A 19,104-nucleotide genomic window follows, 5' to 3' on the forward strand; every position below is an offset into this window, starting at 1 on the left:
TAACTCAAAAAATGCAACATGGCTTAAATATAAGACAGAATGAAAAATAAACCAATGACCAACAAAACAGAATGACATGAAAAATGAAACTAAAAAAGGAAGTGCAAAAGTGGAGAAACATAAAATATTTAAACCATTGCATTACCTCCTTGGCAGCCACAAAATGCTGCAAAATCCTGTTTATCACCTTTTCATTCAGGTCAGATGTGGGGTGGCAGGGAGACACCTAAAACATTTCAGGACAACGGGCCCTGAGGACCAGGGTAGAAGACCTCTGCCCTAATGCATCTATGCATTAACTCTGAGATTTCCTATCGGAAGACAACTTTTTCAAATGCTAGACAGAGGTTAAAGCGTTGCAGAACTTTATTCAACCTTTGGTGCTTCCTCTCACCTCTTTTTAAACACCTCAATGATTATGAAAACAAGTACATTTAGTTTTCCTTTCCTCAGTTGACTAAGATTTTGTTGGAATGAAGATTAACCTACTTCTGATCCTTCTCATGCAACATCCCATCATTTACAACCAGTTGTCTTCCCCCCTGCTGAAAAAAAGCATCCTCACAGCTTGATGCTTCAACTGCTATTGTTTCACATTAAGCAATGTGTCAGGAGCAGCTTTGTCTTGACGGCTATGAACCACATTTAGTTAATCTCATAAAATGCAAATAGCTGCACTCCGAAAACGATCTAGAAAAAAGCAAACATTTCTTAAATTAAGTATATTTACCCTTAATTTAAGTAGGTAAATAAGATGACCTTCCAACGGAATGAGGATTTTAACTGTTAAGATAACATAATTAGATAATATGCACATAAAATTTGACAATGCAATGTTTTTTTCTTATTTTAAATGTAAATTGTCTTGTTCCATTGGCATTTTTCCTCAGTTTACCTCCTCAATTTAAGGAAATGCACTTATTTTAAAAAAAAAATGACTTATTTATGTAAAAAAAAAAAAATTGCAGTGAGAGATTTAGGTTTTCTACTGTAATATGACAAAATGTAAATAATTTTAAACTTTGTCAATACTTAGGCAAGCCAAAGGACAGCAGTGTTATAAAGTAATTGTTTTCATTTTCCGCCACTGTTCTTGTTTTACATACAGAGAGGACAGTCTGTGTTGCCTTCATCAGCAGAGAAAATTACATTTTCCAACAGTGTCTGCTGGTCCCCTCTCTGGCCTCATTTAAAACAAATCATTACCGCAGTTAAAAGCTTTAGTTCTGAGCCATTTACTGTCTAAGTATTTAACTAGGTGTGAAATTAAGTGTGACTCATCTTGTTTTGAAAAGTTGCAGATTGAAAAAAAATGATTTACGGTTTTAAAAACTAAACGAACCCTACTAATGTGTTATTTTGTTTTTTGGGGAAGCTCCAGCTTCAATTGCAATGTGGCAAAAAATAATTTTTACATCCTGAAGGTCTTGAGTCTTGGCCCACAATTAAAGTGTTGCTAGGCTCCATCTGCCCTCCAAACCTCACATATATAGCGGAATGAGTAAGGCTGATATTTAAGCGGAGGCCAGTGGATTTGGTCATCGTTTCTAAAGGCCGTAATGTTAAATAAGAGCTATGCTTGAGGGCTGCTGTGGCATGACATGCGTCGCAGCTCCGTCCCAGCTTCTCTGCTCCCAAATAAATTCCCTCCATCTCATTTGCACATCTTCCTCTCCAAGCAAACAGCTGGATAATGGCCCGATTGACCAAGCGTGTATTATAAGACCATTGGGCTATTATACTTCAATGCCAGTGTGTGGCGACAGGTCTGGGTGCCCGTAATGAAGGAGCTGCGGTGACAGCTCTTGGTCCCACTCAGCCCTGTGGTTAAATTGCCGTTCTGCTGCCTCCACATGATAATTGGCCCAGATGGGACATTTCAGCACTCTCTCTCTCTCTCTCCCACACCTCAGCTTACCTTCCAGCTCCACCACTTTTTCCATCTCATACGGCGTACATTTGGAAGAGATTAAAGTATGGCCATAACTCGCGTTTGGCTCTTGTCATTGGTGTTAGATCTGTCGCAACAGAAGCGACAGAGGGAGCAAAGTGTTAATCGCCTATGTAGAATCCTCTAGTACCACTACAAGAGTTGATGCGGGCTTCTCTTGTAAAAAGTGCCTTATAAATTCATTTTTCTTCTCAACAGTGTGGTCATGCTGTGATTAATTGTGGGAAAAGCATTGTTTATGCTAGGAACTTTGCTGACATGTTTTGCTTATGATCTTTACAAGCTTAGATCTTTCTTGTTACTTCTTTGTTTGAGATGAGGTGCAGATGTGAATATCTGTGCCAACAAGCAACAGGTGAAAACAAACTCTGATTTGTGTGTTTGTTTTGCATTTGATAAGGTTGCTCTATAAATTTGACCAGTTTTATTATATCTTTTTGGTCAACCACAACATGAGATCTGCCCTTAAAGCATGGGGGTAAAACCGTTCCTGTTTGATCATATAAAATGATTTGGAATCCTTTTTCTTTGCCATAAACTGTAACTTGAACTCTAATTTTGCTGCAGACTGTAAAAATACATGTATTCACTGAGATCTTATACCCTGACTAACTTATGAAAATGGTCATAAAACAGAATGGCACGTCGATGTGCTCAAAGAGGCGTCCCAGGGTGTGCAAAAAGAAGCGCAGCTGCAAACAGTAATGCAGTTTGTTGCGAAGAGGAAAAGAAAAAAGGAAAATGGGCTACAATTAAACACTGACTTGTGCGCTATGCATCATAATGATTCCCATAAAAAGCTGAGGGCGAGATGCATTCCTGCTGTGACTTCTGAGCGTGAGGCGTATGTGTAGTGAAACCGCAGAGTCCACACCAGAGCTGAAGGCACCAAGTCTCCTCCTCCCTGCTCCGTTTTCCCACCAACCGCCCATAATTACACTTATTGGCCCCTTGTTTTATGTCTGCTTTAACTGTACACTGCAGTAGTAATGCGATGCGTAGCAGAGGGCCTCGCTTCTGGATGTCTGGAGGACTTAGATGGAAGAAAAAAAAGAATGCAACATAAGTAGCTCTGTCTCCATCCAGTTCAATGCATTACCTGGAGAAATGTACATTTCAAACGGTTACAGTACATCTATCAAACCTCTAACCTTCTTTACTGTGGATTTTTCTATTATAGTGTTAGATTTCAGCTCTCATGTCATGATCACTAAGCAGCTGCACTCTGACATTTTAAAAACACTGAAATGATTTCCAGCTCTGAAGCCTATTTAAACGCTGTATCAGAGGTCTGTGGGAAGGTAAACTTGGCTTTCATTGTTTAAAACAGCAAAAAGCCTTCTTTCTAATTGGATTTCCACACTGTTTTTACCACAGAAATGCAGCTGTTTTGTGATTTTTGTTCATCATTGTTGAGTAAATGAAGTTCTTTTGAAATCATCTTTGGAACCTTTGCCTTCATGTATAAAAGTTTTAGTTTTAACCTTGCAGGCAGCACTAGTGATGTATAAAACTAAATCTAACATGTTTTTTTTTGTGTTATAAATTAATTTCTTGTATTATTTTTTCCCCTTAGGGTGATGCAGGCTCCTCTGCAGCAGGCATCAAGGTAAATCCTAAACACATGATTCTATTGTTTTAGTTTGGCTTGTATTTGTGATTCTCAGTTGCACTTTATGGATACGGTTTAACGGAGGGGACGGTTTAACTAGGGCCATGCGTGCTGCAGAATACTGCCTTTGGCACGTTCTTAAGGCTTCCCAGGTCCCCACCGTGAGGTGGTTCCCTATAACGCTGCCTTTATCTCTGTGGAAAGATATGAGCCATAATGGGGAAGGAGAAGGGGAAAAACATATTTCACACTTTATCTTTGACAGGAAACAGTTTGCTACTATTTGATAATGCTTTTAGTATTTTGTCTTGTAACCACTCTGGCTACAAAAAATCCGATCTGTTGGTGCACACACCTCCAAATTGCACATAAGAGGGTTAATGAAAGACAAAAACAGAAGTTATAAGTTTGTCAGGCTCCATTTAAAAGGCACAATACATTTTTCAGGAGGCTTATCAATGCAAATATGAGGCCAGTTGCAGCAGGTTACCAAGTACTAACAGTGTGGTAACTTCATGTTTGACTTCCTACCACTTCTACTACTAAGAATCTTTTTTATAATTTGCACAATCCACCAATTTTTGATGAATCACAGATGCCCTCAGGAAACGTAAGTGGTCTTAACCTGTTGCTCAATTTAAAACTAAATCATTTTCATATTTTAAACAAATTTAACCTCACTTTGACACATTACCACCCTGGATAAAAGCATGTACAGCCCATGGCAAAAAAAATGGCTGATCTCTTGACTTAAGGAGACTTTTTTATCTATATTATCTAAAATCTAGTGTAGTCTTATTTGTAACCTTATCAGTTTAAGCCTTGCTTCATCACTTTTCACACTGTACCTGGGCAAAACACTGAATCTCAAGTAGCACTGATTGCAGCATAAAACAATGTGTTTAGGGTCATATTCAGTAAATTAGAATATTATTACATAGTTGTGTTTTATTTCCGGAACAATACACAAATTGCATAAGTTAAAACAGATTGAACTTTTCAAGCCTTTATTTCTATTGATTGAGATGTTTGTTTGTTTTTTATTTAAAGCTAACGGGAACACAGCATTTAGGATTTAAATATTCTATCACACCCAAAAACGTCAAAAATACATATAACTGTGTATAAATATGGTCTTAGGTCTGAAAAAGTCTAATCAACAATAAAATGTTCCCCTGAGATCTGTTGCAATACTATTTAGAAAATACCTGGAAATAGAGCAGCTGAGAAAAACAGAGCTTTCTGTTTTGCAGGGGGAACCGGGAGAACCTGGACGGAGCGGACAGAAGGTAATATTTTTTTCTTTCTTTAAATCTAAATATTTTTTCATGACTGAACAGAAACATGCAACAGACAGATACTGTCTGTAGATACTGATATGTCTGTTCACAGTGCAAATGCCCATACCTAGACGTACTCAATAGAAGGGGAAGCTTTTATTCCAAGATATTTCAATTAAAGGTTGGTTATCTCAAAGCTAGTGGAGTCTGTTGTGCCAAATATTTGTTTTCTATATGATGAAGGCTCAAATAAATCTGACATATAAATCTGAATTTTTTTTATCTGTCATTTAGTTTTCAGTCGATATAATCTGAGAAATCATACTAACAGCTTTGTTGGTTTCCCTTTTTAGTTAGGATTTATGTAGTTTTGTCTAACTCTACGGGACTCATTAGGTAGCTTTGCAGCAGTGCAACTAAAAAGCAAGGTTTGCTGCTATGGCATCTTGTTTATGTTGTTTATTGCCTTCAAAGGTGCTTTACATCCTTGAACTAACCAACTGTGATGTATTTTAGTAGGTTTTATAGAATAATACACAGTGGTGCTTAACTTTGATCCTAGAGGCGAAGGAAATAATTACATTTACAAATCAAGAACAGAACAATGTGACATGTAATTCTATTCATCCCACTTTAAACTGATACCTCTAAAAGGAACCAAATATATTTAAAAGATTCCCTAATTAATAATAATAAAAAAAGTTTCCTTGAGTATAATTTCACCTGGTTATCTTCTTTATATCTGCTAATCCGTGAGGCATTGTGAGGGTTTGTTGCCTTTTTCCAGCAGACATGAAGGGAGGGTTAGGCTACACCCTGGACAGGTCACCAGTCCATCATAAGCAACATAGAAGAAAGAATAACAGGACCAACAACCATGCACTTGTGTTTATTGGGAATTTAGAGAGACAAATTAACCCAACATACTTTAGACTGTGGAAGAAAGCTTGAGTACCCAGAGGTAACCCTTTAATGCAGTGATTCCCAACCAGGGGTACTAGTACCCCTAGTGGTCTGTGAATGCATTGCAAGGGGTACATGAAAACATTTAATATTTTACCTCCTAGATAAAGAAATACAATAAAATAGGGCTGGAGTGGGTTTTTTTTCTGTAAAGACCCTTGTGCAAAATAAATCAAAAACATTTCCTTTTTAAAACTTTAATGAAAGACTAGAGTGGGTATTGGTACTGTGCACCTGCACTACTTCTCTGTGAGTGAAGAGAAGAACACTCCAAAGCAGCTGCAGTCAAGGATAAATGGCTAAAACATCTCATTGCTGGGGATTCAGGAGAAAGTCAGGTGTTTCATTATGACATTGAATCTGAATATTTAGTTTTTTTTTGTCAAGTTTAGATGTGTTTATAGGGGACTTATTCAGAAGAGCACTTTTTCAAATTCCAGGATACATATTTATGATATTTTTTATTCTAATTGGAAAGAATTAAATGTCTAAAAAATAAATGTTCAAGTCAAGGAAATTAAATGAATATTTGACATATTTTTTGTCATTTGAACTTTCTATTTTTGCAAAGTAACACTTTTGGCCAAGGGGTCCTCATAGCATGATAAAATGGCAAAGGTGTACGTAAGCCAAAAAAGGTTTGGAACCACTACTTTAATGCACTGAGGTAATATGCATACTCAATGTAAAAAAAAAAAAACAATATGAAGCAATATGAAGATTTGGACCTCTAACCTTAATTTTTCCAAACAGTGTTCAGAGTTACCAAGGTGTGCAGCTGTGCAGTGCTTTAATTGCAGTAGAAATTCAGCTGTTTTATGACAGCTTTGTGAAACCCAGGGAGCATACCGACAGGTCATGCATAAAGTTATTGGGGCATAGATGCATGGTAAGGTTATAAATAGCTTAAGCTTTAAACATCTGATTGAGCATTGTTTAATTCCTCATGTAAAAAAAATAACAAATACACCAAGGGGGTAGGGGTTAGGGCATTGCACTTGGAATCCTGAGATTTTGAGTTCGAGTCCCACTCCCACAGACTGCCACTCTGGGTCCCTGAGCAAAGACCCTTCACCTCACACAGCTCCCCGGGTGTCGCACAATGGCAGCCCACTGCTCCCCAAGGGGATGGGTTAAATGCAGAGAGTCATTTTGTTGCTCTGTACTTGTGACAATGTAATGACAATGACACCTGAAAAAAAAAGACTGTGCATCAGAAAACATCCCTAGATATAAAGTTAAAGCTACAGTGGTATGTTTTAATTAGGGCTCATGCATTTGTTTCAGAATCTACTTAAGAATCTGTGATAAATTGCTATTTTTCTAATCCAATTGGATTTAAAAAGTAAATATATACAGTACTGTAGTTGTAAAAAAAAAAAAAAAAAAAAAAGGGGTATGGTTATTATTATTATTATTATTTTTTTTTTGGAAGTATACATAGCCTAATTAATATAGTCTATTAACCTGAAGCAATATGCATGGTATGGTTGATACATGTCAGGTATGCCGGTGATTGACCTTGTACAAGTAACCTTACAGTAGAACTGCAGGCAGTTCCTGGACTGGTGTGGCTATCACTACCTCTACATAGCTAGGGACAAATGCAGAGGACAATTAAACCACTGGGATCAGCTTCATAGTCATAATAGCCCACATCTTTGATTTTATTTATTTTCAACTCGAGTACTGAATATATATCTATATGTAAAGGAGCTGCTAAAAAAGTAACCCAAAAGAAAAACATGGTTTTGTAAAGAACTGAATCCACAGAAATTCTCCACTACTTTGTATTGCTCTATTATATAGAATCCCAACAAAGTTCATGGAAGGTTGTGATTTATCATGACAAAAGGTAAGAAGAAGTTGAAAAGGTTTGGTTGAAGGGCAAAACACTGTATAGGTATCTTTGTAAGCTTTGTAACACATTGTGATGAAAAGTGATTTAAAGCAGCAGAAAAGGTGCATATTTAAAAAGACATGACTTATACTGAGATTGTGTTAGATCTTTTTTTTTATTTTTATGGTGACATATTTTGTGTGTTCTACTTTGTAATTTTTCATATTTTTTTTTCTTTTTCTTGCAAATCGGTTTTACTTTGTAAGCTGCAGAGGAAACACACATAGTCTTATTTTCTGCTGTACTTCACGACTAACTTATTTGTGCAGGAGCACAAGACATTTCCAATCATCTCTAGAGATCTAGAGATGAAGATCTTTCTTCTAATTAGAAATTTCCCATTGGATGATTGCCAGTAACTGCTGGTAAAGTGTTTGTCCACAAGAAAGATGTTTAATCATTAATTTAAAGTCCCTTTTATAAGCCACTAAGTAACTGTGCGGCCTCCTCTCTGATCCCCAGAGTGTCATTTCTTTTTAAGAATACATAAGTACAATGGGCCTAATTGAGCTGTAAATTATTCCCTGTCAGAATTTTTATCTTTCAAGTCTTAACAGATTTCTCTAAAAAAGGACATGACCTCTGAGTTTTTGGGGATTTTTTTTTCTCACCAAAAGTTGGTTCACTGTTCAAACTTCAGGACGTTTTTTTTTTTTTTTGTAACAGATAAATATATTTAAAAAAATTGTGAGCTTCCCACACTGCCAAACTCTAATGATCTTAAAGCCATTGCAGCTCTCCTAAACAGCTTTTGCGAATGAAACCCAACATATCTAACAGTTTTTCCTTTTTAGAAACTGGAAATTTTCACATCTGTCTGAACCAATAGAGTATTCATGCTGAAAGTCTGCTGCTCCTTGTGAAGGGTTGTTATAACAAGTACTAATCAGACTGTCAAGCTACAGCTGCATGAGCTAGTATAAAAAAAACAAAAACGCATGTGCCTTCTTTTCTGCTAATGCCTCCCCCCACCCCCCAAACAAATGACAATCAACTCAAGCCAGGGGACCGCTTTCCAGAGCTGCAGCCACGCGATAGCCAGTGAAAACACAAACAGGAAATAACATGCAGAGCTAATAAAAAAAACAACGAGCCTACAAATGAGGCTTGACTCAGCTTAGCTTGGCTTGGCTGTAACATGTCACACTCTTCCTGTGTAGGGAGAGCCAGGACTTCCAGGGCTGCCTGGACTACCAGGGATAAAGGTAATTGTTACGCTGTTTTCATCCCCCCTCTCAGTCATGTCCACCCAGTGTTGTCCATGTCCATCCGCTTCTGCCTATCTGAGAGAGCTCAGAGCAACTCAGTTCAACCTCTTTCGTGGCTCACATGACACTGTGGTCCAGCAATTTTGCTTTCTCCGGGCTTTGATGGATTTGCACGCAGATGTGAGTGTTCCATCTGCAGCAGCTGCAGAACAATTTTCAGTTGCAGTAAAAACTGTGGACATTAGTGTTAATATTCTGCATATGAGTAAATATAAGTAAATAGAATACATATTTTAGGGCTTTAACCCCATTGCTGGAAGTAAAACGTGTCAGTTCAAAAAGTATTGAAAATCAACTGTTGTTCAGATGCTTTAGAATACTTAAAGGTATTGTGGAAAAAAAGATCCACCCTCTGCACTTAAAAAAATGCATGGTCAAGAGCATTCACAAGCCCATTTCTATTCGGGTCCACCTTGTTTAAAATGTGCTGTGCTCATACTGTAGCTCATATAAGCTTACTGTGTCCACATACAGCGGGGACTATATAGTGGACTTTATAGCAAACTCAGTTAATTGACCGTTTGGAGAGATGATCACTGCTTTTTGTTCCGTTGGTCAGGTAACTCCTCCTCCGCACTGTGCCTGCACCATCTTAGGCTATGTTCACACTGCAGGCCTTGATGCTCAATTCGGATTTTTTTTTGCAAAATCCAATTATTTTGCATTGCTGTTCACATTTCCAAATATATGCGACTTGTATGTGATCTCTTGTGTGAACTGTAGTCGTACAACGCAAGTGTCCCACAGGAGCAGTAGAGGACAAAATGAATTCACAGGCCAGCATGCTCTATGTTTACGGAAGTAAACATGGATGGTAGTGCTGGAGCGTATCTAGCAAACTTTCCCAAGCATAAAAACACAATCTTCTCAAGATGATTAAACATAAATACATCATCGTCCGCCATGGTTGTTGTTTTTCTTGCCGCTTCTTCATAGCAAGACCCAGAATAATGACCTGTGTCGGGCATTAATGGCATTCAGGCTGGATAAATGCGACCTGGCCGTTCAGAAACAGGTTGCATTTGAAAAGATCAGATTCGTGTTGGAAACAGGACCACATAGCCAAGTGGCCTGGGTATTGGAAGAAATCGGATCTGTGTTGTTCATACAGCCATGAGAAGATCAGATCCAGGTCGCATATGGGCCAAATAAAATCGGATTTGGGTCACTTCAGGCTGCAGTGTGAACGTAGCCTTTGTTATTGTATGCCACTGTTGGGTAGCGACAGCCTATGGAAACAGCGGGTCACTGTGACAGCAAATCCCATTATGCTTTGCGAGAAGAGCTCTCCGTGCAAAGCATTCTTTTCTTCTCATACACTTCGTTGACAATTTTATAACCCTCGGTCATTTTCAAAGAACTGCGTAGAGAAAGGTGATTTTCAATGACTGTCTAAAACCGTAGTTCACCACAGATACACGCCTGAAAGTGTGCATGCACAGAAAAGAAAGCTAACAGGGCGAGCATGTAGGAAAGCTTTACATAAACATATAACCAGAATGATTGGCAATTAAGAGGACCACTTATTTAGATGATCCACCCGGGAAAAAAAGATCGTCCTCAATACCTTTCAGAGAGGTTTTCAGTAATTAGTGTCTTATTAGAGGTGGAGGAATTTTTCAGCTGAAAAGTATCCTGTCACTCGGCGTTTTCCCAAACTGCTGTTTCTTTTAAACAAAACTTTTTTTTTTTTCAGTGGCCCTAATCCTCTTCCGTAATCTGAACTGCCTTTTTAATTTTTTTTTTTTTTTTTTTTTTACAATTTTTATAAAATATTATCACTGCTTTCAATTATGTATTTTTTTTTAAATCTTTGGTTGTAAAATGTTTGAAAAAGTATGTTATGGCAAAAGGTGAAATGGTCAGAAGTAGCTCACTCCTCAACAGTTCTTATACAGTAGGTATAGTGGAGGATGTTCTTTTTCTGGTGGATCATCTAAATAAGTGGTCCTCCTAATTGTCAATCATTCTGGTGATATGTTTACGGAAGACCGTCCTGTGTGCTTGTCTACATTTTCACTTACCGGTGGGGAGGCTGATATAGTGGAAAAATTACAAATCTTCTTTTGGAAACTAAGCTTGTATGAGCGATGCAAACAGCAACTTTTAAACAGAGCGTGCACCAGGAGAAATGGGCTTGTGCATGCTCTTGCACACGTTTAATAGGCATCCCTTCTCGGGAGTGGGTACAGGGTTGTGCTTGTGTTTTTTTTTTGTTTTTTTAAAGTAGAGAGGGCGGATCTTTTCAAAACTTTGTGAAAATCCTCCACTTTACCGTTAAGAAAGTGATTTCTAAGAACTAGTTTACACATTATTAGATACTAAGGTCTAGCAGTTGTTCAATTAAAAATCTATTTCAGAACAGACTCATACACAGATGAACAATTAGCTTTTTTTATCTGCTTCATAAATAATTTGGATTTGGATTCAAGGTGTCAGTTATATGTAGGCCTCAAAGTATTTAGTTCTTTAAAAAAGTCACATTTTGGAGCAACTGGAAAACATGTAATGCTTTAGTGTTGTGACATTTCAAACCACGAGACCTCATTAAATTCAGCTTTCAGTAAAAATGACCATCTAATGAAAACATGGCAACAAGGACATAAAAGGCATAAATTGGAGGCAATCAGACTTTCGCTTAGTTTTTTTTCTGAAGCTGTTTCAGCACCCATCCAGGAATCTTTGTCAATTTCGGTTTGTTGGTTGCAGAGCGAGCCGAAAAACATTTACATGAATCTGTTGACAAAACTGACAAAGACTCCTGGATAGGTGTTGAAAACGTCTTTAGTAAAAAAACTAAGTAAAAGTCTGGTTGCCTTCCAATTTAAGCCTGTTTTGTGCTTACTGCCATGACAATGCAGGGAGGACAGAGAATACACACAGACAAAGATGGCAGTAGTTTAGAGGTCTTTGCAGTAGATGGTTCTGTTAACTTGAATCATTTAAGATTTGAATCGTTTGGCAATGAACAGATTTTAGAAATCCTCTCTGGCCTTGACCACCTCCGTTTAGGATCCTCTCTATTTGGAAATTGGATCCATGCTTAATCAAATTTCTCCTTTCTTCTGAAATAAAAACCTTCTGGTTTTCTTTACAGTATATAAGTCTTTACAACCTCAGTTTAGAAAATACAAAGTATTTGATTGAGGACATTTGATTGGTCAAAGCTTTAGGATCATTTTTATTGAAGTTTGGAAAAAATAAGTTAAGCATTTAACCGGAACATAACAACTTATTTCCCCGATCATGTTATTGTAACCACGCTAATATATTTCAGGACCATTGGCTTGAAAAATTGTCTGAATTGTATAAATGCTGAGACTAGCATGAGGCTGAGGCTTGTTCTTGTGTTTTGGTTTGTGCTTCTCTCTCCCTTTCTTAATATCCCTCTATATATATATTTCTCTCCTTGTTAAAAAAACAACAAACAAAAAAACTGTTATTTCCCATTTATATACTGCCTGTATTTTTGTTTGACTTTAAGAAGTTTTTTTCTAACATGGCACTCTCACAAGTTCTCAGATTAACTTGTAGTATATTCTTCATCTGCATTCTTTGCTGCGCTGCAAAAACGATCTAGAAATAAGTCGACATTTCTTAAATTAGGTGTATTAACGCATAATTTGAGTAGGTAAATAAGATGATCTGCCAATGGAATTAGTATTTTTTACTATTAATAAGATAATTAGATAATATGCACTCGAAATAAGACAATGCAATATTTTTTTTTCTTATTTTAAATATAAATTTTCTTGCTCCACTGCCAAAGTGTCTCACTTACCTCCTCAATTCAAGAACAAATGCACTTATTTCAAGAAAAAAAACGTATATAGAGTCAAATTTTTTCTAGTGTATTTCTCCAAATACAGGTTAAACCCTTAGTAAAACTTAAGCATATTACTTCATCCAGGGCTTCTTGAGTACTGAGGGGACTATGGTTGTTATGGATATAATAATAAACATGTTTTAGAACCAAAAACAGCACAAATTCAATGCGGCATCATCCCATTACTGGAAGCCCAGCAAAAATGTTAAGTAACCCGTTCTGCACACTCTACCTTAGAGACTTGATGAGTTTCTTTTAATGCCAGTCGTTTCATATGTTCACACTCATGAAGAAGAAAAATGTTAGTATATGTGAAACTTAGACTTAGACGCAATTAACAAATTGCCTGTCTTCGTCTGTGATTTATGCATGCAATTTTTAGTCTGTTTGTGTGCATGTGGGAGTGTACGAGCAGCAGTAAGTGCATGCCTGTCCTTGTGAATATATTCGGCCACTCATCTTACATGTGCTTTTTAACGCTCATCAGAAACACCCATTGGAAAAGTGAGTAATAGTTGCTCCTTCATTTGGGTGTTTTTCAGGGTGAGCCAGGATTTCTCGGCCCCCAGGGCGAACCGGGACTTCCAGGACTCCCAGGAACTAAAGTGAGTGGCTTAAATTTTCTGTCGTAGTGGTGAATGAGCTACAACATGTTTGACAGACTTCAATGACACTCTGTTATCAGGACTGCTGATACCTTCTTGTCATGTCACAGATGTTATTAAAACTTTCTCTTCCAAATGTCACGTTGAAGCTGCAACAAGAAGCTAATCCTCTGATGTTTCATTTGGGTTGTGACATTATCAATTTTTGGAGCCATGGGGTGATGATCAAAACATCAGGCTGTCTGCAGTACTTTGATAATCCACATATATTCTCTTTGCATCACCCTGTATTGCTTCAAGGAACATTTTTATATTCCATATTGGTAACCAAAGGCAGAAATTCAGCTGGATGCTCAATAACTGGGTTTTTTATTACTATAAAATTACATATAAATAAGGGCTTTGTAGGTTCTTTTTTTAAGCTGCTGATTTTACTCTCTTGGAAGAGAATCTGGTGCAGAGAGGTTTTCTCTTGTTTGCCAATAACAACTGAGCCACAAGGTTTTGCTTTATGCTAAGTGCTGGATATGCAGTGGGACAAAAGAAAAGCTTTGCAGAACTTATTTAGCTTTATCAACTTATTCTTGGGGTGGTACCCAATTTTTAAAAGGTGCAACAGTTTTCAGAAAATATCTACAAATCAAAATATTTGAATCATCCATTATTTCATGCAATTACTTTACAAGGTCTGTAAAGCTGCAGAAAGTGTCATTTGCAGAGCTGCCATTTGATGTAAGAATAATGCATTTAGTTTAAGAGGTTTTAGCTGCATGGGCTGGGATGCACGTTTTATTTATCTGTGCTTTCTATTGAGATGAGATGAGATGTGGATGTTAATAAACAGAAGTCATGTGCTTGAAAACAACATATTTTGTCCGTATTCCCAACCCACATGGCGTCTCCTGTAGCCTGTTGATAAAAAATTTGCGTCGAAAGAATCTAATTTCTTTGGCGCAAAACACTTGCCGTACATTTGTGTGCCTGTAGGTGTTTCAGATGAGTGAGGAAGAGTTGTGGAAATAAATGATCACGGTGATGTATACCTGACTCCAAAAGGACTGGAGCAGAGCTGAATGATAACAGCAGCACTCTGAAGAGTTCCCCACTGCACCAGGAAATGGAGGTTGAACTTGACGCTGCAAAAACCCCTTTGACATCATTTCCACTGATCTCACAGTTTGAATTGTAAGATCAGGGGCAGTGCTAACCTTTTCAGGGGCTCTGTCCACAAGTACTAAATGGTGCCTCCCCCCTGGAAATGAAAAATAATACAGTATTGTCAGTTTTTCTCTCTTTATTTACCAAATAAATTGGAAAAATTCTATTTTAAATTGTAGTTTATTTTAACATTTATTTTAATTGAAACATTTATCCTATTCTTTTTTATATTTTATATTTTAGTTTATGTATTAGCCTTCAGTTTTTAATCTTATGTTCCTTAACTGTGATTCCTGTACAGCACTTTGGTCAACCCCGGTTGTTTTAAATGTGCCTTATAAATAAAGTTTGAGTTGAGTTGAAATAACTTTTTAAAATTAATGTTTTGAAAACAGCCGCAATAAATTAGAGTGTAAATAAAATCATTTAACTAATTTTGCACCAATAGTAGTGCATATACTTCCACACAAGATAACTGCAGTTTACCTATCATGAAGGAAAGTTAACACATTTAAAGAAGGATTAAGATGAGGAGGATAATTTTTTGCATAAAAAAACCATTGGCTGATACATAGATATGTATAAAATATGACCCATGTTTCTGTCACATATTTGTGTTGCATTTAGGGGTGCTTATTTATTTCCACTGAAAGCAGTGGCTAAATCTAGCTAGATGTTTCAGTTGCACTCACAGCTGCTGTAGTATTCTTCTGTAATGGGTGTTTCTCCAGCTAAACAGCAATGAAAGTAGTAGATGCAAAGCACCTTCCATTGATATTGTTTAATATAGACACTGGTTTTTAGGTTAGATGGATGTATTTTTAAGGTGAAGGAATTCTGATTAATTCTGAGGGTCCCACTACTGCTCAGATGCAGTTTCCCCTGAATCTTAACGACATTTCTTTTTTATAAATAATCAGATAAGAGGAAAGCAATTTAATTTCATTGCATGTTTTGATATATTGCCATTGTATCATTTGCTACGTACCGAAGTTGTCTTTTAATTCCTTAAAACTTACTACCGTACGCTTTTATTCAAAGGTCCTTGTATTAGACACTAACTGCTTATGTACTTTTTTTCTTCCCAATGCTCTTCATTTTCAATGGTCTGTTTCTTTGTTCATCGAACCACTTCAATCTGACTTATAGAAAAAGGTTTTAAAGATCAAGGGATCTTTCAGCATTGGGTCTACTTTTAGTTATGCAGTTGAAAGCACCTGAGCTGCTTAGCTTGATTCTTGAAGGTGTTTATCCAGAAGACCTGAGAAGAATACAACTAATACACCAAGAACACAACAAGCAATTTTAGCTAGTATTTTAGGGCAATTCCTTAAAAGGAAAACATGGTCTAGTAAATATCCAAAGGATAAAACAAGAAGATGGAAAATAGCATTTTAGCACCGACAGTGTGGTTCTATTTGAGCAATTAACTAAAAACTTACCGCACCAACTGCAGTGGATCATGTAACTCTGAGGTCGTGTATCAGGCCTTTGATTGATGTTATATCATTTTATGCAGAAACACATTTCAAATAAGGTTAATCTATTAACCTAAATCAATCATACATCATGTCCTTTACTTCACTATATTTACACTTTTAACCCAAAGTACACAGTATGCTTTCAATGACATTTGCATGACAAAATTTAACTATCTATTCGTTTTTTTTAAAGTCAGACTATTGAAGGACCTTGAATAGGCCAGGAGAAACACTGATGAATAACTTTATAAAATATCTAAGGAAAATCTGTCTGCTTTTTGTGCAAAGTAAAGCAGAAAAACACAAGAAATAGGTTTTTTTTGCACAGCACTGTGTAGTAGTTGTCATTTAAAAGAGAAAGACGATGTTTTGCATCGCCATCTTTCGGATCTTTGGGTTCACTTGTCCTTTAGAGAGAATCTAAGCTGCAGAATCAACACTTGCTGCAGAAAATAAAACTAATTGAATCCAACTCACATTTGAATGATTTCATTTATTCAAAATCTCACCAACCCAGATGCCATACATTTGAAAGTTGCTTCTCATGGTTAAAAGGAGCTCTAAAACTAAGGTTTTATTGTTTCAACAAGCCCTAATAAAATAAACAGTTCATTAGAAGATCTCTGCTGACATGGAAGACATACAGGTAAGGTTATTTATCCATTTTATTCAGCTGTGAGAGAGTAAGAACATATCATGCAGGGTACTGGCCCCTGAGGACTGGAATTGAACACCCCTGGTTTAAAGCTGTTCTTCAGACAAGAAAAACACCAAGAATCTCATTCAGCAACGCTTTGTTGTGCTACAAGTGAAAGGCTTTTAAACAGCATGTTTTTGTTGTCTGAACAGGGTGAGAAAGGTGACCATGGACCAGCAGGAAAAGGTGAACGTGGAGAAATCGGACCTGCTGGGCCAAAGGTTAGGGAAATTATGCTCACATGCTCAATCCCATCCAGATGAACTGTGTTGAAATAAAGGTTCATATTTGTAACTTTGCTGCCATCTACAGTCCTTCTGTTGAAGAGAGCTTACTTCATCCTATTACATCAAGATATTTAGAAAGGCTGGGTTTTTTTTAACAAAGAAAGCTGTTTTATCCATCATAATTGGTAAGCACAAGGATCTCTAAGGAGTAGAAGTTAAGTAAGCCAACTCTAAATGAGTTTACCATTTTGTTTATGTCTGCCAATGACCCTACTGGTAGCTTAAGCCTCAGTCTAAACTTTGAGGACTCAGATGATTCTGCTACACATCCTGTTAGGAGCCCCAATTGTGAAACCCAGGCTTAGTTAGGGAGTGTTCAAATAAACACATTCTCTATTGCTCGGCAGTAACGTCACTCTAAAAGCCGAGCGGGTTTTTGGAGCTGGTGATGTTGGTCCCTTAGGAGGAGTCTGGGAGGTTGATGATATCTTCACAGTGAAATATGCATAAGATGACCACACATATTTGAGTTGTTAATTTAGACTATATTCATCAAGTAGATTTGTTTAATAAATATAATGTATAATTTAACATTTTTAATTACCTATTGCAGGGTTCACAAGGGGAGTCTGGAATGCCTGGACCTAAAGGGTCAAAGGTGAGCAAAGGACAGATGTTTTCTCTGATTTTCTGAGCAGCAGTCATACTGAACCGCCTCCACAATCACTGGTACCTCTGGGAAAGATGTGTAATAAGCTTTAGAATAATTAGTTAAAAGAGTTTTCAAACAAATGCCACTAGAGAAAAAAGTCCCACATTAAACAACAGCTGTTAACATAACGATTGACAGCGTTATGGGCACCCGTTGGTTGATAATGTGTCCAACCCAGTTGTTTCAGTTGGGCAGCACTTCGTCTGCTGCCACATTTGGCAAATTTAGAGCATACCAACAGAGGCCTGTTTGACCATTCCTCTTTGCACAATCTCTGCAAATCATGTAAAGTCCTGCCACCTCCTGTACAACTTCCCCTGCAGGTTTCTGTAGGATTCTTGTCTGGAAACTTGGATCACCTTGAAAGATGGTTGATTTGTTTGGTTGTTTTCCTTTTTTTTTCTTTTTTTGGTCTAATGAGCTGTTTCTGTGTTAATTGAGGCTTACAAATTAGGCCATTTTTACTTTTTCCTATTTTTAACATATGCTGGTATTTGAAAGGCTTTGTGAAAGCACATTTAGCAAGATTCTTCCAATATCTCAAGAGACACATGCCTCATAGATCCTGTACCATACTTAATAGTTTAGGTGAGGTATTCATCTTTTGTTTTCTGCCAAACCTACCCAAAGTTTGTTACTTCAAAGCTCATAGCTCATATGAGCTGTTTCAGTCAAAGTGCTTGAATAATTGGTCCAATGCCAAATGCTTGTAGGTTTAAATTTATTTTTTTTATTTTTTTTTAGCATGCCTGTAAAACAACTAGGTTCAATTTACGGCGATTACATCCAAAGACACTTGGTGATCTTAAATCCTTGGCGTACTCGATGAGAAAAAATATATTTTTTCTTATCTAGAAGATGCATCAAAAGGAAAGGATTTCTTTTGCCCAAAGACATTTATTTTTCATGGGAAGTTAAGCTGCCAATGACAATGAAGTTTGATTGTGAGAAGGCCGGGGCAGAGGACACACAGAGCGAGCACTTAGCAGTCGGAGAGCTTAACGTAGAGAAGCAGATAGAAATAAGAGCTCAGTGTGCTCTGGTGCTATTTGGAAATACCACACCAAGGGAGATGTGGTGCTACAGAGGTAGCACTGCCCATCCCTGATCATTTATAAATGAAATGCTGCATGTGAGTAGAATTGATATGTTCGCTTGCTTAACCTAACAGAGCTGAAATGCGCAACTACAGTCTTAAGTTTAACCGATATGTAGGCTAGCTTTGCTCTCGCATCCAAACACGCAAGTCTAAATCCTGTCCAATAACTACACAGTAGTTTGACACACAGCGAGAAAAAAATTCTGGCCAGACTGTTCTGTCCAAAAGGAGTCCAGATAGGACTGAGAGAACAAAATGTCTTTTGCTGCGGGAGTGAGAAACAAAGTCTTGGCTCTTGTGGATCATGAAGCTGCCTTTAAAACCG

At 37.3% G+C, this 19,104-nt stretch overlaps 1 protein-coding gene across 10 annotated transcripts in view; it reads left to right on the plus strand.

Moving 5' to 3' along the window:
• Nucleotides 1-19,104, plus strand: part of col25a1 (collagen, type XXV, alpha 1) — a 226,343-nt gene that overhangs the window by 185,861 nt on the left and 21,378 nt on the right. For 9 of the 10 annotated variants that reach the window (XM_015377305.1, XM_015377306.1, XM_015377303.1 and 6 more), the window contains 6 exons: nucleotides 3,528-3,560; nucleotides 4,817-4,852; nucleotides 8,867-8,911; nucleotides 13,343-13,405; nucleotides 16,894-16,962; nucleotides 17,582-17,626. In XM_015377305.1, coding sequence (XP_015232791.1) covers nucleotides 3,528-3,560; nucleotides 4,817-4,852; nucleotides 8,867-8,911; nucleotides 13,343-13,405; nucleotides 16,894-16,962; nucleotides 17,582-17,626 — 291 coding nt within the window. The remainder of the gene's footprint in view (nucleotides 1-3,527; nucleotides 3,561-4,816; nucleotides 4,853-8,866; nucleotides 8,912-13,342; nucleotides 13,406-16,893; nucleotides 16,963-17,581; nucleotides 17,627-19,104) is intronic. The other variant, XM_015377313.1, reaches the window with a different exon arrangement.

This window comes from Cyprinodon variegatus, unplaced genomic scaffold (assembly GCF_000732505.1).
Source record: "Cyprinodon variegatus isolate N-32 unplaced genomic scaffold, C_variegatus-1.0 Scaffold151, whole genome shotgun sequence".
Classification (NCBI taxonomy): domain Eukaryota; kingdom Metazoa; phylum Chordata; class Actinopteri; order Cyprinodontiformes; family Cyprinodontidae; genus Cyprinodon; species Cyprinodon variegatus.